The sequence below is a fragment of the Gigantopelta aegis genome, chromosome 11, assembly GCF_016097555.1.
Source record: "Gigantopelta aegis isolate Gae_Host chromosome 11, Gae_host_genome, whole genome shotgun sequence".
Taxonomy (NCBI): Eukaryota; Metazoa; Mollusca; class Gastropoda; order Neomphalida; family Peltospiridae; genus Gigantopelta; species Gigantopelta aegis.
The window spans coordinates 15,199,359-15,223,666 of record NC_054709.1 but is presented as its reverse complement, the minus strand read 5'-3'; the positions used below and the strand labels follow the sequence as shown (position 1 = coordinate 15,223,666).

At 38.5% G+C, this 24,308-nt stretch overlaps 2 protein-coding genes across 4 annotated transcripts; both read right to left on the bottom strand.

Moving 5' to 3' along the window:
- Positions 1-6,608: 6,608 nt before the first annotated feature.
- LOC121385668 (metallophosphoesterase MPPED2-like) lies at positions 6,609-24,051 on the bottom strand. 3 transcript variants are annotated; one of them, XM_041516435.1, is made up of 6 exons: positions 23,909-24,051; positions 19,692-20,003; positions 17,543-17,768; positions 11,179-11,294; positions 9,629-9,739; positions 6,609-7,214 (listed from the first exon to the last, which is right to left on the bottom strand). In XM_041516435.1, the coding sequence occupies exons 2-6, from the start codon at positions 19,981-19,983 to the stop codon at positions 7,036-7,038; spliced, it is 924 nt and encodes a 307-aa protein (XP_041372369.1). In that variant the 5' UTR covers positions 19,984-20,003; positions 23,909-24,051; the 3' UTR covers positions 6,609-7,035. The 3 variants fall into 3 exon arrangements, with proteins under 3 accessions (XP_041372369.1, XP_041372367.1, XP_041372368.1); XM_041516433.1 differs by lacking the exon at positions 23,909-24,051 and adding an exon at positions 20,719-22,300; XM_041516434.1 differs by lacking the exon at positions 23,909-24,051 and adding an exon at positions 21,515-22,300.
- Positions 20,445-23,221, bottom strand: LOC121385041 (tigger transposable element-derived protein 1-like). Its single transcript, XM_041515576.1, has 2 exons — positions 22,279-23,221; positions 20,445-20,455 (listed from the first exon to the last, which is right to left on the bottom strand). Exons 1-2 carry the CDS (start codon positions 23,219-23,221, stop codon positions 20,445-20,447), a joined length of 954 nt encoding a protein of 317 aa, XP_041371510.1.
- Positions 24,052-24,308: the final 257 nt, after the last annotated feature.

Here is a 24,308-nt window from a genome sequence, read left to right as displayed (position 1 = left end):
GCGTTAAGGGGCAGGGGTGGGGGTGGAGGGGGGGGGGGAGCATAAGCGTACGAGAAAGGGCACAGGAGGGGCACATAGCCCCACCCCCACTCCCACCGTACTGGGGGAGGAATCTTTAAATTATAGCGATATTCGGACAAAATTAGCAGACCTGAAACCTTTTCACTACTGGTATATATTTCCATCATTCTACCCACAATATTAGTTAATGAATGTAAAGTTAGAAAGAAAAAAGAAAGAAAGAAATGCTTTATTTAACGACGCACTCAACATATTGTATTTACGGTTATATGGCGTCAGACATATGGTTAAGGACCACACAGATTTTGAGAGGAAACCCGCTATCGCCACTTCATGGGTTACTCTTTCCGATTAGCAGCAAGGTATCTTTTATTTGCGCTTCCCATAGACAGGATAGCACGAACTATGGCCTTTGTTGAACCAGTTATGGATCACTGGTCGGTGCAAGTGGTTTACACCTACCCATTGAGCCTTGCGGAGCACTCACTCAGGGTTTGGAGTCGGTATCTGGATTAAAAATCCCATGCCTCGACTGGGATCCGAACCCAGTACCTACCAGCCTGTAGACCGATGGCCTAACCACGACGCCATCGAGGCCGGTCCATGTAAAGTTAGTGATTTGTTTGCAACCCTACATAGCTGTTTGGCAGTAATGCTAATATGAATAAACGTGGTAATCCAAATTCGGACATTTTGCTTTAATTCGGGCAAACATCAGCCTGCCCCTCCCCCCCCCAACCCCCCCTACAAAAATAGGAGTCCATACACCTATGTTTGGGGGTTGCAGATGAACAAATTGTTGGCTTTTTTTTTTCTTTTTTAGTTCTTTGCCTTTAAAAAAATTAATTAGAAATGTACTACATATACTAGTACTTCATTGTGACAAAGATCCCCTTTCAGTAAAAGATCCCCATAGACGCTTGTTAATACTTTAATTAAACAATTGTATTTGCTTAGTGGCAAAGACCTAAGCATCAAAAGCAGCACCTCTCTCTCTCTCTCACCCACACACGCTTGAAAAGCATTTAAATATGGAAATGTTTTAATGAATGTTATTTCTATTTATTTTACTCACAGTTCACACAGATGTAGCTTCTAATTATCCATTGTTGATTATAAACATCATAAATTGTTGTCCGACAGCTGCGATAAAACAGTTGTGCGTGTGTGTGTGTGTGTGTGTGTGTGTGTATGTGTGTGTGTATGTATGTATGTGTATGTATGTATGTATATATATATATATATATATATATATATATATATATGACAATTAATAAGTGGCCTTTTCAGTTTGCTTCCCACCCCCCACCCCAGTTGACGACATCTTCCGACGCCTACGGCAAACGTCAAGTTTGTGAGTAGAATACATACATGTAACTATACAGCTTAAATGCTGATATAATTAAGTAAAGACACAAAAACATAAATCAAATATGCATTCATGTATATGTTTTATTCATCAAAAATATATATGTAGAAAATTCAGTAACAAAGATTCGATAAAAGTTATATCACACAATTAAAATGCATATACATGTATATATATATCTATATATTAGTAGTGATAAAAACCATCATTTTGTACTAAAAATAGGAATGGATTTCACACAATTCACCGAATATTGATTTAAAAAATAATGTCAAGTATTACAATTGCATATATTAATTAGTAAAAGTGAATAACATAGTATTAGTAAAAGGTAAATGGATAAAATAGTCCAACGCTTTCCTACAAAATTGTCGTAAAGTGGTTGTTACGGACAGGTGCCTGTTATAAAATTCAGGTAAAACAAACATAATGAGTCCCATCTTGGATGAAAGGAAGGAAATGTTTTATTTAACGACACACTCAACACATTTTATTTACGGTTATATGGCGTAAGACATATGGTTAAGGACCACACAGATATATTGAGAGGAGAAACCCGCTGTTGCCACTTCATGGGCTACTCTTTTCGATTAGCAGCATGGGATCTTTTATTTTCGCTTCCCACAGGCAGGATAGCACAAACCATGGCCTTTGTTGAACCAGTTATGGATCACTGGTCGGTACAAGTGGTTTACACCTACCCACTGAGCCTTGCGGAGCACTCACTCAGGGTTTGGAGTCGGTATCTGGATTAAAAATCCCATGCCTCGACTGGGATCCGAACCCAGTACCTATTAGCCTGTAGACCGATGGCCTAACCACGACGCCACCGAGGCCGGTTGTTATATATGAGTGCAAGAAGGACGATGTTTTCGATTACTGAAAATGGAACAGCAGTGACCATTTTCACTTCTCCAATGGACAACTATTAAGGTACATTTTGTTTGTCCGAGAAGATTTTTACTTTTCAGGACAAAGGAACAAGTGCTTATTTCTAAAGAAGGAAGTGTTTTATTTGACTGACGCACTCAACACATTTTATTTACGGTTATATGGCATCAGACATATGGTTAAGGACCACACAGATATATTGAGAGGAGAAACCCGCTGTTGCCACTTCATGGGCTACTCTTTTCGATTAGCAGCAAGGGATCTTTTATTTGCGCTTCCCACAGGCAGGATAGCACAAACCATGGCCTTTGTTGAACCAGTTATGGATCACTGGTCGGTGCAAGTGGTTTACACCTACCCACTGAGCCTTGCGGAGCACTCACTCAGGGTTTGGAGTCAGTATCTGGATTAAAAATCCCATGCCTCGACTGGGATCCGAACCCAGTACCTATCAGCCTGTAGACCGATGGCCTAACCACGACGCCACCAAGGCCGGTTGTTATATACGAGTGCAAGAAGGACGATGTTTTCGATTACTGAAAATGGAACAGCAGTGACCATTTTCACTTCTCCAATGGACAACTATTAAGGTACATTTTGTTTGTCCAAGAAGATTTTTACTTGTCAGGACAAAGGAACAAGTGCTTATTTCGAAAGAAGGAAGTGTTTTATTTGACTGATGCACTCAACACATTTTATTTACGGTTATATGGCGTAAGACATATGGTTAAGGACCACACAGATATTTAGAGGAAACCCACTGTCGCCACTTCATGGGCTACTCTTTTCAATTAGCAGCAAGGGATCTTTTATATGCACCATCCCACAGACAGGATAGTACATACCACGGCCTTTGTTACACCAGTTGTGGAGCATTAGCTGGAACGAGAAATTGGCCAATGGTGTAAAGCTATAAACAAAACTCCAGCTTATTATCTTGAGACATTGTGCAAAAAATATCTGGAAAATTATAAGTGGGACAGACGAATGGACGGACAGGTAGACAACCTCTCATACAAAACTATTATGCATAAATAACAAGTCCTTATCATTGCACTACATTATAAACATTTTCATTACTTAGAGAAAGAAAGAAAGAAAGAAATGTTTTCTTTAACGACGCACTCAACACATTTTTATTTTATGGTTATATGGCATCGGACATATGGTTAAGAACCACGCAGATATTGAGGGAGGAAAGAAAGAAATGTTTTATTTAACGACGCACTCAACACATTTTATTTTTTACGGTTATATGGCCTCAGACATATGGTTAAGGACCACATAGATTTGGAGAGGAAACCCGCTGTCGCCACATAGGCTACTCTTTTTATGACAGACAGCAAGGGATCTTTTATTTGCGCTTCCCACAGGCAGGATAGCACAAACCATGGCCTTTGTTGAACCAGTTATGGATCACTGTTCGGTGCAAGTGGTTTACACCTACCCATTGAGCCTTGCGGAGCACTCACTCAGGGTTTGGAGTCGGTATCTAGATTAAAATTCCCATGCCTCGACTGGGATCCGAACCCAGTACCTACCAGCCTGTAGACCGATGGCCTAACCACGACGCCGGTATATTGAGGGAGGAAACCCACTGTTGCCAATTTCCTGGGCTACTCTTTTCGATTAGCAGCAAGGGAATCTTTTATATGCACCATACCATAGACGGGATAGCATATACCACAGCCTTTGATGTACCAGTCGTGGTGCACTGGCTGGAAAGAGAGATAGCCCAATGTGCCTACCGATGCCCAATTGGTTTTTGGGTCAATCTCCGTCAGTGGGCCCCATCAGGCGAGCGTTTTTCCACTGGGCTACATCTCTCTGCCCGGTCTCCCATATTCCCGTTCCAGCCAGTGCAACACAACTGGCATATCAAAGGCTGTGGTATGTACTTAGCTATCTGTGAAATGGTGCATATAAAAGATCTGTTGCTGCTAATCAAAAAGAGTAGTCAATGAACTGGCGACAGCTGGTTTCCTTTATCAATATCTGTGTGGTCCTTAACCATGTGTCTGATGCCATTTAACTGTAAATAAAATGTGTTGAGTGTGTCGTTGAATAAAACATTTCCTTCTTTTCTCTCCCATACTCCATACAAAGTCGTAATCTGGGACTGCATAGTGTTAATCTGACCACCAGTAACACGGACAGATTCTGACCCTAAAAAATTAAAGGTTTTGCTTTTTCCTCTTTAAAAAAAAAAAAAGAAGGTTATGGGGCTACCAGTTTGTAATGAGGGCTACTAGATTTTATAACCTGGTAGCCCGGTGGCCTATCACTGAAAAAAGCTAAGGTCAAGGCCTGATGATAGACTGAGTGTTTAGGTTACAGTCAGTCACCATATAGACAATAATAAACGAGTTACCAGTTATTATTAAATTTATTTTCCCCCCGAGTGAAATAATTTTCACTTCTCATGAAATTTGTTTCACAAAGGACATAAATTTGATAAATAGAGAATAATACACGAGTGGCCATTAGATACCATTTATCTCACAAAGAGTTGTTTTAAAATGTATCTAACAAGTCAAAATGAGTTTGATACGGTTTTAAGCAACGAGTTGTAAGATAAATGGTATCTAATGAATATGAATGTATTATTCTATTTCTTACATATCCTCAAAAACCAGATTTTAAGCACATTTTAACATTGTTTTCGACTAAAAGATATTTACAACCATTGCACTTGTAGCCGACTTATGCGACACAGACACATGAATGTCAGGTTAACTATACATCACAGTCTAATCAATTTCCACTGTGTAGTTTTTTATTGGATGTATGGCAGTGTTGACCTGGTCATCACCTAAGAGCAGACCAGTCGTATGTCTTGAAATTGTTAACACATGTACATGTGTAAACAATCATGTATAACCAAAAATAACGCATAGTGTTCTCACCAACGGGTGTGTAAGAATAACTTGTACCGAGTTTGTTATTCTATTTATTACCCAGCTATTTTATGTAGCCTGAATACATGTAGAAATGATGTAAACACGCTGTTCTGAGTATTGCTTTAACTTTGTATTTTATTCCCGTTATTAGATAATTTTCAAACAACTAAAGTTTATTTATTCTGTAAAACACTATATAATGAATTGCATTAAAGGGACATTACTGAGTTTGCTGCATTGTAAGATGTTTCCGACTAATAAAATTACTAATTTCTACGATTATACTTACATATTAAATATATTTTCTTGTTTAGAATATCAGTGTCTGTATATTCAATGTGTTTCCAGTCATCTTAATATTTGTAAGAAGCCCAAACTGGATTTTGTCTTCAAATAATTTCATACACGTGTACGAAAAAATCTGTTTAAGGAAATAAAATGAAATTTAACCTAGTACAAATATTAATATCACCTTAAATGCCATATGTACATAAGGTGATCTTGGTGCTAAGATCGTTTCATAAAACGGGGCCCAGAGCTGTAAACACAAACACTTTTAAAAGTATGTGACATCATTTTGTGTGGTTTGCCAAATCATGACATCATCTTTAGTATATACCATCATCTTTAGTATATACCCACATGGTTATTGCTTGTAAGCGTCAAATCGTCCAATAGCATTGTGCATTACACCAATGCAGAATATTTCTCACAGAGAAAATAACAAAAATATTTCCCCCAGTATGAGTGACCACTGGAATGATAACTGCTGTTATTATTTAGTGTGATCCCTTATTTCTTTCTATAACATACATGTGTCTTCTGGCTGTTATAGAAGGTTGAACCATTCTATAGCGGCTGCTGGTTGTACTGAACAGGACCCATATTCACAAAAAAAGTGTAAATTTACGTCTACGACTAGCACTTACGTGTGCCATAGATTTACGTTTACGTGCAAGAAGCACCTTATTCTCAAAGATGGTCGTAAATGTAAACGTAACTTAGTTGGACGTAAATCTACGATTTAACATTCTCACTGGAGTAATTAATAAAAAACACATTAGAAACGATGGCTACCGGGTAAATAACAAATGCGCAAAACGCAATTTTGTTTGTCGTCTGCTAACAATAACATTGTGAACAGTGAACCATGGCATTTTGGTATTGGTGGGGATCCGCGTTTTGGTACGAACTTGAGGACATTTCTTAAAAAGGAAAAGATAACTCAGGAGAAATTGGCCAAGTCGAAAACATCCGTTCGATCACGAACAAAAATATGTTCAATCCGTGGGTGTTCGCCATAGCAAACTGCTTCATTTATTGGAAATGCTGCTAGTTTCCGTAAATAATAGTAAATAACGGCGATCGTTCTTGATTTATTATATGTACACAACTTACGTGCAGCGTTAGTTGCAACCTGAGGCACTCTTATATTTACGTCTAACTTTACACATAACTTACGTTTTCGTTGTTTCGTGAATAGCTCTTCAGTCGTAGATTTACGTTTAGGTGTAAAACTAGGCTTACGATATTTTGTGAATATGGGTCCAGGAGGCTGTTATAGATAGGTCAAATATAGACGGAAATGCATTGGACGGTTTTATAGTGGCTCTTATGGACAGATGGTGCATATACACACACAACCACACAGACACTTAAATACACATGTATATTCACATGAAAGGGCTGCCGTAAGCAGGTGGCTGTTATATACAGGTCAAATAGAAATGAGAGAGAGAGAGAGAGAGAGAGAGAGAGAGAGAGAGAGAGAGAGAGAGAGAGGGAGAGAAAAATACATATGTTGTATGATGTTTATATATTGCCCAATGTATCAAGTGTAGATGGGAGTTCTCCTCACGTCTCCTTATGAGTAAGATTCACATCCTCCATGTTAATGGCTGCAAGTTCGCTCTTGCTATGTCCAGCTGGGATAGGTAGATCAAATACAATTGGTGGATTTGTACACTTGCATCGCACGGTACAGTTCGAGGCATTAATAAATGTTGTTTGTCCATCAGATGTCATCCCGTAACCTGAGAAGAAAATGTATCACATTGGACCGGTTAAAAGTTAAATTCTGTGGGATATTTTTAAAGGACAAAAATGTATCTACTGCATAAAAAAAAGAAACTTACCAATATGTATCATTACTTCATACTATTAATGTTAGTGTTGTCTTTTGTTTTTGTGTCAGCAATTTAATACATGTAATATGTACCGTATGTGCAACAAAATGGACATTTACTTTTTCATTTCATTTAACTTCAACTTCAACTTATTTTCATACTTATATCCAATTAAGGTTCAAGCACGCTGTCCTGGGCAAACACCTCAGCTATCTGGGCTGTCTGTCCACGATAGTGGGTTAGTTGTTATTCGTTAGTGCCTGGTTAGTGAGAGAGAAGAGGGTGTAGTGGTCTTACACCTAACCAATGAGTCGTTAAAACCCACTCTGGGTGGGAGCCAGTACCATGCTGCGAACCCAGTACCTACCAGCCTTATGTCTGATGGCTTAACAACAACACCACCCAGGACAGTAAAAAAACTAAATAAACACTTTTTATTTGTCCATGGGAGATAACCCTTCATGTAAAAATTTTCCCCAATGTTCATATAATATATGACCAGACTTTCATCTACATTGCAGGGGAGAGACGTATCCCAGTGGTAAAGTGCTCGCTCGATGTGCGGTCAATCTGGGATCGATCCCCGTCGGTGAGCCCATTGGGCTATTTCTCGTTCCAGCTAGTGCACCATGACTGGTATATCAAAGGCCGTGGTATGTACTACCCTATCTGTGGGATGGTGCATATAAAATATCCCTTGTTGCTAATCGAAAAGAGTAACCCGTGAAGTGGCGACAGCGGGTTTCCTCTCTCAATATCTGTGTGGTTCTTAACCATTTGTCTGACACCATATAACCGTAAATAAAATGTGTCGAGTACGTCGTTAAATAAAACATTTCTTTCTTTCATCGACATTGCAGCACCACCATGGACATTATAAAAGTAAAGTTTGTTTTATTTAACGAGGCCACTAGAGCACATTAATTATTTTATCTTATCATCGGCTATTGGACGTCAAACATATGGTCATTCTAACACTGTTTTTTTTTTAGAGGAAACCCGCTGTCACCACATAAGCTACTCTTTTATGATAGGCAGCAAGGGATCTTTTATTTATGCTTCCCACAGGCAGGATAGCACAAACCATGGCCTTTGTTGAACCAGTTATGGATCATTGGTCGGTGCAAGTGGTTTACACCTACCCATTGAGCCTTACGGAGCACTCACTCAGGTTGTGGAGTCGGTATCTGGATTAAAAATCCCATGCCTCAACTGGGATCCGAACCCAGTACCTTTGGCTTAACCAATGCGCCACCGAGGCCGGTGGGACATTATAAAGAGCAGGCCAGAAGCTGCACGTAAAACAATTATTAGCAATTTTGAAAACATTGTAATCAAATTTAAACTTCAATTAGCCAATATAATGCTCGTTTTGTCAAAATTAGATACTCTCCCTTCCCCCAACAACACTCCATAATGCTAGACCATATACACCCGCCAAAATCATACGTAAAGTTGGGGACAACCCGTGGTGAGATAGGTGTAATATAATTTAAACACATTGTTTTGTGATTTGGGAAAGCGTAGATACATGTATATACTTAAGGTCAGTTTATAATCAACGGCCTCGGTGGTGTCGTGGTTAGGCCATCAGTCTACAGGTTGGTAGGTACTGGGTTCGGATTTTTTTTCATTTGGGAAACTTCAGATAATTTCGGTTCCCAAGAATGTAACAGGCCGAATTATGATAATTATAGTCTTAGAGAGGAAACCTGCTACATTTTTCCATTAGCACATGTAGCTAGGGGTCCTTTATATACACCATCCCACAGACTGGATAGCACATACTACGGCCTTTGATACACCAGTTGTGGTGCACTGGCTGGAACGAGAAATAGCCCAATGGGCCTGCCGACAGGGATCGACCCCAGACTGACCATGCATCAGGCGAATGCTTTACCACTGAGCTATGTCCCACCTCTCCTTTAAACTCTGAAGAAGGAAGAAGGAAATGTTTTATTTAACGTTGCACTCAACACATTTTATTTACGGTTATATGGCGTTGGGCATACGGTTAAGGACCACACAGATATTGAGGGAGGAAACCCACTGTCGCCACTTCATGGGCTACTCTTTACAATAAGCAGCAAGGGATCTTTTATATGCACCATCCCAGACAGGGTAGCACATACCACAGCCTTTGACATACCAGTCGTGGTGCACTGACTGGAGCGAGAAATAACCCAATGGGCCCACTGACAGAAATCGATCCCAAACTGACTGCACATCAAGCGAGCGCTTTACCACTGGGCTACTTAAAACATTAAAATATGGTCGTGTACAAAAACAAAACAAAACAAATCGCTGTAGATTGCTGCTACCTTCATGAATATGACCGAATAAATGGACCTTTGGCTGCACTCTTCTCTGTACTGTGTTGAGTAACTCTACACAACCAGCTCGGAGACCCATTGAAGAGAGGTCACCGCGACCTGAAATACATACAGATTAATTAGCATACAGGCTTGTGTGTGTCGTACTGATTTTACGAAAAGAATAAGGAAGGAAATGTTTTATTTAACGACGCAAAAATGATAGCGATATTTGGGCCTGAAACCGTTTCACCAAAGAAATAAATGTTTTATTTAACAATGCATTCAACACTTTATTTATGGTTGTATGGCATCAGACATATGGTTAAGGACCACACAGATACTGAGAGAAGAAACGTGCTGTCACCACTTCATGAGCTACTCTTTTTGATTAGCAGCAAGGGATAGTACATACCACAGCCTTTGTTAAACCAGTCGTGGTGCACTGGCGGGAACAAGAAATAGCCCAATGGGTCCACGAACGGGAATCGATCCTAGACCGATTGTGCATCAGGCGAGCGCTGTACCACTGAGCTACGTCCCACCCCCTTGCTTTCAAAGAGGAAACCCGCTTTAATTTTGTTCATTAGTAGCAAGAGATTTTTATATGCACCATCCCAGACAGGATAGCACATACCACGGCCTTTGTAATACCAGTCGTGGTGCACTGGCTGGAATGAGAAACAGCCCAATGGGTCCACCAAGGGGAATCGATCCTAGATCGATCGCACATCAGGTGAGCACTGTACCACTGAGCTACATCCCACCCCCTTGCTGTCAAAGTACCCAAACTACTATTTTTCACAGACTAGGGTCTCTGTGTATTTGAATTCCCGTCTCTCCAAGTACCCAAACTACTATTTTTCAGAGACTAGGGTCTCTGTGTATTTGAATTCCCGTCTTTCCAAGTACCCACACTACTATTTTTCAGAGACTAGGGTCTCTGTGTATTTGAATTCCCGTCTTTCCAAGTACCCAAACTACTATTTTTCAGAGACTAGGGTCTCTGTGTATTTGAATTCCCGTCTTTCCAAGTACCCAAACTACTATTTTTCAGAGACTAGGGTCTCTGTGTATTTGAATTCCCGTCTTTCCAAGTACCCAAACTACTATTTTTCAGAGACTAGGGTCTCTGTGTATTTGAATTCCCGTCTTTCCAAGTACCCAAACTACTATTTTTCAGAGACTAGGGTCTCTGTGTATTTGAATTCCCGTCTTTCCAAGTACCCAAACTACTATTTTTCAGAGACTAGGGTCTCTGTGTATTTGAATTCCCGTCTTTCCAAGTACCCAAACTACTATTTTTCAGAGACTAGTGTCTCTGTGTATTTGAATTCCCGTCTTTCCAAGTACCCAAACTACTATTTTTCAGAGACTAGGGTCTCTGTGTATTTGAATTCCCGTCTTTCAAAGTACCCAATCTACTATTTTTCAGAGACTAAGGTCTCTGTGTATTTGAATTCCCGTCTTTCCAAGCCCTGATGGTCCTGTATCACGTTTGTTGGTTCACCAGTAACTTTTAGTAACAAAATAAAAACCAAAACATTAGTCCTGCTCACCCAGTGGTGGACCGTGTGTGATGAGGATGTCGGTGTCGTTGGGTATATGGTTCCACTTGTCAAGGAGAGCCTGTCCTCGCTCCAAGTTAAAGCCCATGTCACAATACTGAGGAACCCTACAACATACACATTTATTATCCATATGGTTCAACATAACCGAGTTAATAATAATCATACGAAGCACACGTGTAATAAGTGTAATGACGTAATTTTGGGAAGCGACGTCGTAACATGACGTTGCTTCTCCAGTCCTTGCTCAGACTGTGCATTTGAAATATGATGTCATTTCGTTGTCTCCTTCTAGTTGTGGCTGAAACATTTTGAGTTGGATCTTGTTATTCATGAAGAAAACAACAATAATAATATGGATAATAAAGAAATTATTACATTCACATGTGAGTCGTACTGATTTTATGAAACTCGTGTCAGGATTCACATATTACCCTCGCTCTCGCAATACAAAAATCCTGACACTCGTTTCGTAAAATCAGTAAGACACACAAGGTCGTATAATAATCTCTGTTTATTACATACCTAGTCAATCTTACTATAGTGATAAATAGGTATTATTATACGAGCTTGTGTGTCGTACGGATTTTACCACACGATCGAGCGTCAGGATTATTGTATTGCCCGAGCGAGAGCGGGTGTAATACATGAATCCTGACACAAGTTCATTCATCTTTCTCATCTATCACCCTCTGCCTATCATTCTCCTTATCTTAATATAATTTTTTTCTCGTAAAATCAGTACAATTCACACGCAAGTGTAATAATTTCTTTATTATCCACATTATCCCAAATATTATTTTTGTGAATAACAAGCTAAGACCATGTCAAAACGTTTCAAATGTAATTAAAAAGAGATGACAAAACAACGTTATTTTCCGAAATGACGTCATTTTTATAAGTGTTTACACTGGGGAAGCCACATTAAGTTATGACGTCACTTCACAAAATTACATCATTCGTTGTGCACGTGAAATCATTATGACAAATGTAGGTCATACTGGTTACATTTCCCTGAATATCTTGAACTATGTGCATAAAAAGACATTTTCAAACCGTGTGATAAATTTATCTTGTATCACTCGTATGTAAATGGGGAATTCCCTTTTTATTTTAACTGGAGTTAGCATCTTTTTTGTTACTGACGTCGTGTCTAATTTACAAATTACGTCATTTCATATTGGAAACATTACACAAGACTGCCGTAGAATATGATTCTTAACGTTAAGTAAATCCATGAAAGATGGCTGATTAGAAGATTTAAGAAAGTGTAGTTATGACATTAAATTAACAGGACTAGCTCTGGCACTCACAAAATTCGCCAATTGAGAATATCAGGAACAGTTGGCGAATTTTATTTTGATTTGGCGAAAACATTTCATGTAATAATTGGTATTTTTGTTGAAAAATATAACAGTGGATTTTGCATATTTAAAGACAATTTGGCGAATTGTTTTGCTCACCCAGAGATAGCCGTGAAATTAAAAACCGTTTTTGTAAAAAATAAAAGAAGGTATGTAATAAATACAGAACTTCACATACATTGTTTTCGCTTCTTATTTATTGCACTTGTTTATTTTGCACAAGAACAATATATACATGTATTCTTGCGCAAAATAAACTTTTGTAATTAATAGGAATCAAAAACAATGTTTGTGAACTTCTGTATATTTATTATCCACATAGTATAAGAGATACAGGGAAATATAACCAGTATCACACACATATCATAACGATTTCAAAACCAATGAATGACATCATTTTGGAAAGCCACATCATAACTTCTACGTTCAAACTATAGTTGATCCAGCCAGTGTTGCTCCGTTCGGCCAGTGCTTTATATCCTGGCTTCATCGTGAGGGGGGCACAATTAATAGACCTCTTTCACATTCTACTGTGCAAGTGCCCCTTGCGGGGTAACTCGAGGACGCGAACTCATGTGAGATCTCGCAAAAATAGACCTGTGGACAAGTTGGGGGTGCATAGACAATGGGAGGCCACACAATAGGAATGTGAATATCTCCATGATTAATTATTCTATCAGTAGGGAACCCGAAAATTCTGTCGACATCCAACAAGACTTATTGGAGACATTTGTGAATTATTGCTTATCACGAAATAAAAAATATTTTGTTGTTAACGCCCGACAAACCATTGCTTCGGATTCGTACGCAGTAAATATCGGATATGGGCAAAAGCCATATTTTAAACCAGGTTTATAAAAGTGGGGCTACAGTACCCCCACCGACTTCTCGGTTGCTATACCGACCTGAGAATGGTCAGAAATGTAACTGTATTGCATATACAGCTATTTAAATTCAAAGCCAGGTTATTTAACCTAAGAAAGATGTCAGTTTTATTTATAACAGATTAGACTAGCCGACAGCTTGATAATATAACTACAAACTCAGGATGGTCTCTTTATTTTAAATTCATGAGGGTTTATTATGCACAGTCATAAGGTACTTTGTTTGAATGTTTGAAGCAAACATTAAGTACCATGTCAGGCCCGTAGCCAGGGGAGATCGAGGGGATCGGACGATACCCCATGCAGGATTGAGAGTTCCGCTCAAATGAAAAACAAAATCAGATTTTACAAAGAAAAGTCCTTGTCCCCAAATGACCGGGATAACGTAACAAGAAATATTACGATTTTCAATTACTGTAAATCAGAAAATATTAGCTACTTAAAACTTTAGAGAGCTACATGTAGGTTGTCATATCAGAAACCGAAAAAAACTAAGAAAAAAGCAATACCTCGCAATAACTCTGTCAATCGTAAAGCAGTATCTTAACCAGATGCAAGCGATGCGAGCAATTATTATAGAAATCATTGATTTCAATCGCCGTATCCTAACTGCACGTGTACGGCGCGACATATAAATCTTCCACGTCACACGCGTGTGGTTAGGATGCAAATCAATGATTTCTAAAATAATCGCTCGCAGCCTGTTAGGATATACCTTAATCTGTCGCTCTACATGATAAAGCGATACACACAATTTTAGCTCAGTACCTTGAGGCATTGCGAAAAAAACAGTCTGAAAAACACATTTTTGTATCTCATAATTTCAAGGGCCATAACTCTGTCAAAGAGTGGTAAATCGCCATGAAAGTCAAACTTGATCTGTAACAGTACATGATTAAGGCAAACACAAAATTACAGCTCGATATCTTGAGGCATTGTGAAACAGAAAGAAAGAAATGTTTTATTTAACAATGCATAATCAATACATTTTATTTACGGTTACATGGCGTCAGACATATGGTTAAGGACCACACAGATCTTGAGAGGAAACCCGCTGTCGCCACTACATGGGCTACTCTTTCCGATTAGCAGCAAGGGATCTTTTATTTGTGCTTCCCACAGGCAGGATAGCACAAACCATGGCCTTTGTTGAACCAGTTATGGATCACTGGTCGGTGCAAGTGGTTTACACATACCTACTGAGCCTTGCGGAGCACTCACTCAGGGTTTGGAGTCGGTATCTGGATTAAAAATCTCATGCCTCTAATGGGATCCCACTGTTGCCACTTCATGGGCTACTCTTTCCGATTAGCAGCAAGGGATCTTTTATATGCACCATCCCACAGACAGGGTAGTACATACCATGGCCTTTGATATACCAGTCGTGGTGCACTGGCTGTGACGAGAAATAGCCCGATGGGCCCACCGACGGGGATCGATCCCACACCGCCCGTGCATCGAGTGAACACTGTACCACTGGGCTACGTCTTGCCGCTTGTGAAGAAGTTGCAGTTCAGTGAATTGTGTGGGGCGGGATTTAGCTCAGTCAGTTGAGTGCTGGCTTGAGGTTCTTACGTCACAGGATCGAACCACCTCAGTGGATCCATTCAGCTGACTGAGTTTTATCTCGTTCTAACCAGTGCACCACAACTGGACAATGGTATGTGCTTTCCTTTCCTGTCTGTGTTGGAAAGTGCATAAAAAAGATCCCTTGCTGCGTTAGAAAAACTATAGCGAGTTTCCTATGTTGTCTACAGAGTCAGAATGATCAAATGTTTGACATCCAATAGCCAATGATTAATTAATCAATGTGCTCCAGTGGTGTCATTAAACAAAACAAACCTGGAGTATTAATATTGATTCTGAGAGCTGGTACATGAAGGAAGGAAGGAAGGAAGGAAGGAAAGAAGCTTTTTACTATTACGTAACCACTCATATGGGTTCAGTTAATCACCAACAAAACAATCTCACAAGTATTTTTGTGGGAATAGTCTAGTGCATGTCTCTTTAAAATTTAGACCGGCCTCGGTGGCGTCGTGGTTAGGCCATCGGTCTACAGGCTGGTAGGTACTGGGTTCGGATCCCAGTCGAGGCATGGGATTTTTAATCCAGATACCGACTCCAAACCCGCAAGGCTCAATGGGTAGGTGTAAACCACTTGTACCGACCAGTGATCCATAACTGGTTCAACAAATTCCATGGTTTGTGCTATCCTGCCTCTGGGAAGCGCAAATAAAAGATCCCTTTCTGCCTGTCGTAAAAGAGTAGCCTATGTGGCAACAGCGGGTTTCCTCTAAAAAAAAAAACAGTGTCAGAATGACCATATGTTTGACGTCCAATAGCCAATGATAAGATACAAAAATCAATGTGCTCTAGTGGCGTCGTTAAATAAAACACACTTTACTTTACTTTAAAATTTAGTGTCATGAAATATTGGCATCTTGGGGTCGGTATGTAGCCCAGTGGTAAAGCACATGCCTCATGCGTGGTTGGGCTATTTCTCGTTCCAGCCAGTGCACCACAACTGGTATATCAAAGGCTGTGGTATGTGCTATTCTGTCTGTGGGATGGTGCATATAAAAAATCCCTTGCTACTAATGGAAAAATATAGTGGGTTTCTTCTCTATGACTGTGTCAAAATGACCATGTGTTTGACATCCAATAGGCGATGATTAATAAATCAATGTGTTCTAGTGGTGTCGTTAAACAAAACAAACTTTCGGTTTTTCAAACTTCAACGTATTTAACTGGAACTTTATTGAAAGGGCGTGTTGTCGGGGTTTTTTTTTTTTTATTAGCATCTTGTATAGCCTCGCTAAATTCGGTAAACTTTTTATTCTGACAAATCTTTCCTAATTTATTATCCATATGGTTCAGCATAACCGAGTTACTGAAATCCATACGCAGCGTAATATATATGACAAATGTTTGAGAAAGTTGCTAGCCCTCAAAGATGTTTTGACCTACATTGTATATGTATTTAAGTAATACAGTTGATAATTTCCACTAGCCCAGACCGAAACTTCACAAGCCGGGACTGATGGGTAGTGGATTCAGAGGCGGATCATGGGGGTTGCGACAGTTATAATTTTATTATATATTAATTTTCATTTTTTTTTATAATACCGTCCAAACCTCCCCTAAAGTTCCATTGGCATTCCGCCTCATGTCATTGTAATGACGTAATTTTGGGAAGCGAAGTCATAAGATGACGTTGCTTCTCCAGTCCTAGCTCATTTTATTACACTCCTTCTAATTGTGGTTGAAATGTTTTGAGACGGTCTTTGTCATTCATAAAAAATGTTTTTTTAAAATAATAATATGGATAATAAAGAAATTATTACATTTGCATGAGTAGATCTAAAAGTAATATTTTCACTGTATTTTAACTACAGTGAAAACGAAGAAAACGTATTTACTTTTTTGTAAAAGTTCATGATTAAATTATCTCCCATTGTGTCGTTTCTTCGTATTTTATGCATCGGATCGTATTTGAAAAATAACTAAAATTTAAATTAAACAACTGTACCTATAAAAAAGGGATATGAAGTGCAATTACGCTAAAATATCTAAAATGAACTGAATAGGAAGCTAAATAATGATGACACAAAGTCCTGTCATTGAGTGTATTAAGTTAAATTTTAACGGAGTTCGATTTGTTTTGTTTTTGTGGGGGGGTTTTCAAGGATTGCTTTGTCAGGTACATGTGTATGTTTGCACAGTCATATAATTAAATATAGACAATTTTTATTCAAATTTCTTTTAAAAAGCCTATGGCCAAGTAAATTTTCTGGAAAAGTTCCATCGTAAGAAATACACCGGTATATACAACGGTGTTACATGTTGTCAATAGGATAAGCAAAAGATTTTTTTAAAAAGCGAAAGATATTGTCCAAAATTAGGACAGATATATAATAAATAGACCATTTCATGGTGTTAAATTTTTGTAATACGCTTTTTTGTCAACTTGTGATGTGTGAAAACTATATTTTCACACATCACTCGTCGACATAAAAATCGTATTTGAAAAAATCCATGAAATACATGTGTATATAGCCTCTATAAAGTTACAGAATAGTTGATCAATGGAACGTCATTCTCACTAACCAAGGAGCTCCGTAGATCTTGATGCCACACACCTCAGCTGTGGAGTCTTCTAGGTAAACACAGTTGGTCAGTAGCTGTTTAACGCTCTTCAAATTTCGGGACTGTAAATACTGTCGGGTGACATCAATATATTTGGTGAACTCCTGAGGGTTCTGCATTATGCTATTGTCAAATGAAATATCATGGTTTCCTGCTATTACAAATTTCACTTTGTGAGGTAACATTCCTGTAAAACATTAAATGAAAGAAAATCAGGGCTTCGGCCAGAGGGTAAAACGGGTATGGCACCATATACCCAAATTTTTGGGCAGATTTTGTTTTTTTAAGTTAACTTTTTGACAAAATTAATTACATGTACATGTATCATTACTGCATGATTTTCTTAACCCTAAGCTTAACCCATTTTCTTTCTGGGGGAGAAACCCCCCCCCTCATACATCCTTGTTGACTGTGGTTGCATTCAATTCCATTATAGCACCATACCCAAAAATTACTTTCTGGCAGAAACACTGAACATGTATGTTTAAAATTTAAAAACATTTTTGTGTATAATGACACCAATGGACATCAGGGCTACATAAAAAGAAATGTTTCATTTAACGACGCACTCAACACATTTTATTTATGGTTATATGGCGTCAGACATATGGTAAAGGACCACACAGATACTGAGAGGAAACCCACTGTTGCCACTTCATGGGCTACTCTTTTTCGATTAGCAGCAACAGATCTTTTATATGCACCATTCCACAGACAGGATAGTATATACCATGGCCTTTGTTACACCAGCTGTGGAGCACTGGCTGGAATGAGAAATAGCCCAATGGGTCCACCGACGGGGATCGATCCTACACCGATCGCGCATCAAGCGATCGCTTTACCACTGGGCTACGTCCCGGCACTCTCAATTCCATATAGCGCCATACCCAAAAAATTACTTTCTGGCAGAAACACTGAACATGCAAGTTTAAAATTAAAAGATTTTTTTCGTGTATAATGACACCAATGGAATATTGATTTATTATAGGAACATCTGGGCCATAATTCTGGGTGAGCAGAACATTTCGCCAAATTATCTATTAAACTTAAACTATTGTACAACAAACCCAGTTATTTTTAATTAGAGAATAACTAACGAGCTACAAGGAATTATGAATTATCTGTCCCGAGTGAATGAATGTTGTAAACCCGAGCCTTTCGCGAGGGTTTTACAACATTCATTCACGAGGGACAGATAATTCATAACTCCTCGTAGCGAGTTGGTTATTCTCTTAAATTATTACCCATTGTCAATTTTAACTGATTTTTAATGTAAAAATTCCTCTGCAGTCTACAACAAAGCCATCGACCATTACGTCGTATAATGTTACGCGCATTACTTGACTTACAACTGTATTTGCATTTGAAAATAATTATTTTTATATATTACTAAAGCCGCTGCTTATGAAAATATACCATTTCATGTTTACGAAACAAATGAGTCCATTTGTTTTTGTAAATCTTTGTAGATCGTATAACATATGTGTAATCTGACTCATGAATGGAAACATTATATGAAAGTGAAGTTCCGGCAATGGCAACCAACCAATCAAACCATAGCATATCAAAGGCTGTGGTACATATATGCTATTCTGTCTGTGGGATGGTGCATATAAAAAGATGCCTTGCTACTGATAAAACAAAATGTAGTGGGTTTCCCACTCTATGACTATATATCAAACATGACCAAATCTTTGACATCCAATAGCCGATGAGTAATAAATCAATGTGCTCTAGTGGTGTCGTTAAACAAAATAAACTTCTTTTTCTTTTGGAGTCTTATATAACACTATACTTAATGACACCACTAGAGCACATCAAGTTATTAATCATAGGCTATTTGATGTCAAACATTTGCTAATTCTGACATGTAGTCATCAGAGCAAACCCGCTACATTTTTTTTCTTATGCAGCAAGGGACCTTTTATATGCACTTTCCCACAGACAGGAAAGCACATACAACGGCCTTTGACCAGTGGTGGTGCACTGGTTGGAATGGGGAAAAAAACCAATAAGTTGAATGGATCCACCAAAGTACGTAGTTCAATCCTGTGATGCAAGCACCCCAAGCAAGCACTACAAATCAAATACTAAATATAATTACATGTACCTAAAAATGTATTAAACGTGTCGACGTGTGCAGCCAACCCTATGTTAGTCAAGTCACCAGCATGCAGCAAAACATCTCCAAATGGGATGGCATCAGGAGTTCGTTCAATTCTCGAGTGTGTGTCCGAAAGGCAGACAAAACGAATCTCCTTGTTGGAGATGGGCGTATTAGGGTTCAGTCTGGTAACCTTGACAACACGTTGTTTGACATATAGTCTGTCATAGGCAACATTCGGTTCTGCTGAGTATTGGCTGACAGTGACATCACCCTCCTGGAGGTCTTCAGATGACATTTCTTTACTGTACCGTCCACCTGCATAAAAGACACCAAATTTTAGTTAGTTTTAGTGACATTCAACCGTTATTATTGATAAATTAATGTTTACAATTGTCGCAAATGAAAACAATGATAATGGATGGTAAAAGGAATACCCCCCCCCCCCTCCCCCCAATGTCTTGTGACATTTTATTACCCCAGCAGGCACTCATAACAGGGAAAATAAAAATCATCATTTCTCACTGAGAAATTATCCTGCATTTGTTTAACGTACACTACTATTGGACGATTTGTCGGTACTAAATATGACGTCATCACGATTTGGCAAAACACACACAAGGACGTCACGTAGTTTTAAGCGTTTGCGTTTACTTCTTTCTGGTTTCAGTGTTAAACTTGTAATAAAATGGTAGTTTAATGCAATTCATTATAGATTTTTTTTTTTTACAGAATATATAGAACTTTGGGTTTTGAAAATTATCTGTAAACTGTGAATAAAAGAGAAAGTTAAAGCAATACCAAGAACAGTAAATTGTTTTATGTCGTTTCTATATACATGGACGTGTAGCCGATGTAGGCTATATCGAAAATAAAGGCCTTAAGAAAAAAGAAAAAAAAAACCCAAATAGTTTGGGTAATTTTTATACATGTATAGAATAACAAACTCGGTACCAGTTACATGTATCAAATTTATGTCCCTCATCAAATAAATGTTGTAGCTGCTATAAATGAGAACATGGTTCATACAGACCTGGTGAACAGAAATTCCAGTACTTTTCAAGTACTTTTCAAGTATATTTTTCAGTTTTTCAAGTAGTCTTTGGCACAATGTTACAAGCAGTTTAACACACACACATCACTAGTTAACTACAGCTGACCGTTTTTCAGCACACGACTGGTTACCTGTCTCGCTCATAAACCGGTTCAACTATTAGTAATGCACTGTTTCCAGTAGACAGCAGCCCAGTCTACTTTAATCTTCACACTGTGGTGCATATAGCAAGCGCAGCAAGGACTTGTATGCCAGTCTATCTATATCGTCAGCAACACATATCACTTCCGGGTTTTGATTACGATAAATACCCGAGAAATACGTCAGCAAATCCTTATTATTTTTTCCAGATTTTAATCAGTAAGAGAGACATTCTGCTTGTAAAAAAAACCCTCAAGTACATTTCGGCAATTTTCAAGTAGTTTTTAATGAAATTCCAGTACTTTTCCAGGACCTTTTCTGAATTTGCAAAATTCCAGTACTTTTCAAGTACTACGTCAAAATTCAAAGTCTTTTCCAGGCCCGTGCGAACCCTGGAGAAAGTAAAATGTGCCAGGATGTGACGAAAATGGACATCACTTTTTTAACACTGCAGTAAATTCCAAAAAACTCTGCTCTCCTGATAGAATGTTTGCTTATTGAAATACACTGTTTAACATAATATCCAGGCTATTTCTAAATGCCGTATCCTGGCGTCACGTGTTTTCGATCGTTTAAGCGAAATATATGAATAAAATATAAATAAAAAATTGTAAGTATTTAATAATTTACCTACCTGTTGCCACAATAGTTTACCACATAAAACACCAGTAATCCGCAATGAATTCCATAATATCCTTGGAGAAAACGTCTTGCTTTGTCGTAAAGGAATTTCCTCTGTATTTTAATAACGTCACATGTTTTCGATCGTTTCGTTGGTCGGCTATTTTCTCGGTCGCTGTTGCGTTGTATGGAGCACTATTGATGTCATATTTTACACTTAATTCCACGTTATATAACTGATTTAAAAATGTTTGTAACTTTCAATCAATGTTACTTAACTTTCAGAATAAAGAAAAATTTAGGCTAAACGTTTAACATATTTTACATAATTTTTTTCAGTTTTTTTTTACTCCAGTGATTATTACTCTTCCATTCCATTATGGCAAGGACACCAAAATTCGGAATGTCTCCGTACAACCCTAACTGGAGTGCAAAATTTTAAATGTACCCAATGCTGACATGCCGGATAGGTGCATTGTGCCCACGAAACGAAGCAAAGTGAAACACAGTGTTTGTATTCGTCTGGTTGGCTCTTCTTGCACTTGCAGCAAAGATCGCTAGGGTCGTCATATTCCTCCGATGTATCGTCTTCATCTTCAAGCTGCTGTTTTGTGTTAGCACTGGGTGGGAAAAGAATTCCTGACGTACTTGGTTTTGGTGAATCTTCAGTTTTCTTTGATTTTGTACATTTTCTTTTCTGCAATCCTTCCTTGTTTTGTTTGTTCTTTTGATGTTCCCTGATATCTTCCAAAACCAAATCTTCCGTGATGGCTTTACCACTGACCACAGCACTGAGTACTTTCCTCTCCTTAGTAGGTTTTGGTTTTCTTGTGATCACTTCTTCTGCAGTTGTGAAAAACGTCTTGCATTTTGATGAATTGTCTTCACAGTTGACAGTTGCCCTGGTTTGTGATTCATTTTCTGACTCCATGTTGTTGCTTAAAACAGCTGAAGGCAGGAATGTTGAAGGCTGTATAACGTCTCTATGAAATGGATAAATCCCGGTCTTTCTGAACGATGACTGCAGGTTGGCGGGTGTGAGTGCTGCACAGTAAGCTTTCCAGACAGTCTCACAAAGGGAATGTCTGTCAATACCCGATGTTGCATGTTCGCGTATGTAGGTATGTCTCATGCCATTGTAAATGCGTTCGAACGGGCCGAAACATCCCACATCCATTGGCTGAAGAACATGCGATGTGTGAGCAGGTAATACAAATAATATTATGTGCCTCTCTCGTGCCCACTGGATCAGGGAAACATTTATGTGTGACGTGTGACCATCATAAAGAATTAAGACAGGCTTGTCAGAAGATGCTGCTGGAACATACTTTGAAAAATGTTCTTTAAGATACTTTTGAAAAATACCAGTATTCGACCAACCCGTTTCACTAACGGTTCCTGCAGTGCCTGCCGTACAACCTGCTAACAATTCCTCCCGCATGCGCTTTCCCTTGAAAACAAAATACGGTGGTATGGCAACACCAAGGGCATTTCCACACCCAATAACCGTAGTAGTGTTGGACCTGCTCGTTGTTACAGCAACTGGGACATTGGAACGTGATGCAACAATAGATGGGGGTTTGTGATTTTCTACGATGCCTTTTTCATCAATGTTGTAGATGGACTCTGGACTGTTTCGTAAATCATACTTGTCTAAAATCTGTTCCAGGCTATCAAAGTATTTGTTGATGGTATCTTTTGATGTTGCTTTGGCACGCATGATTTCAAGTGATCGTGGTTTTTGAACTCTAAGCTCGGGCCATCGCTTCATAAACCCATAAAACCATCGCAGGGAAAATGGTTTTTCACCCTTTTCTCTTTTGCCAAGATGAACAGCAAGGTCTGTGGCAATATTAAGTACTTCAGTGCGGGTATACCCAAAGCCCACAGATGACATAAACTCAACATGTGTCACTAAAGTTTGCTCCTCTTCTTGAGACAACAAAGGGTCTGGTCCTGACTTAACACAATCGATGTCCGTTGGTACATAATTTTAAAAGGAATATCTTCTTTTTTTTAAAATTAATTAAATATAAAATTTATTTATAATTATATAAAATACATACATAATTTATTGAATATCAATTCTAAATTTGCCCATAACTGTGGCAAATTTTAGCTTATGGGAAAAACCCTTAATTAAAATATGTCCAAAACAAGGTAACGTCAAAAACAACATAAGATTTGCCCCAAATTGTCTTCCATATATTTTTATGGTTGCATGAGTATCACGTGGTGTATCACGTGACTTTTGACGGATGTGACGTCAGTGTAGCAGCCGACAAGTTTACAACATTTTTTGACAACTAGATATTGCTCCGTAAAGCATTTTCTTCATACCAAATATGTACATTAGTGAAAACTGATAAAATATACTATGGTTGTTGATATTTGAGTTAAAACTTACCATTGGAAACTTGACACGCAGCATTTTTCTCTCGGAACAAAAGCAGTGACTTCCGTGTTCGTTTTCGTTCTTGTGGTGACGTCAATGCTTGCGCATTCTCGCACTATTGCAATTACAAATGAGCGATCAGAAACGCGTGTCGATCGAAAACGTGTGACGGTACGATATAGCAATTTACTAAAAAAAATATTCTTTATGATGTAACATTTACTTTTTAAAATTTCAGTAGGAGCCAGCTAGGACGTGACTTTTTGTCCAGTTCACTTATACAACTAATAAATGATATGTATATCAAATACTAATAATGAAACACTGCTAATTTATGAAATCAATATTTACTTGTTTTAAGTGTTTTTGATCATCAAAATAAGTAAATAAAAACCTGATTAATTGAACTGTC

Bases quoted from the DNA above. Each gene is read 5' to 3' on its own strand.
- LOC121385668 (XM_041516435.1), bottom strand. From the start codon at position 19,983: ATGTCATCTGAAGACCTCCAGGAGGGTGATGTCACTGTCAGCCAATAC. The intron at 17,769-19,691 runs GTACATGTAATT...AATGTTTTACAG, and splicing joins CACGTTTAATACATTTTTAG to GAATGTTACCTCACAAAGTG. The intron at 9,740-11,178 runs GTGAGCAGGACT...TATGTATTTCAG, and splicing joins CACACACGGTCCACCACTGG to GTCGCGGTGACCTCTCTTCA.
- LOC121385041 (XM_041515576.1), bottom strand. From the start codon at position 23,221: ATGCGTGCCAAAGCAACATCAAAAGATACCATCAACAAATACTTTGAT.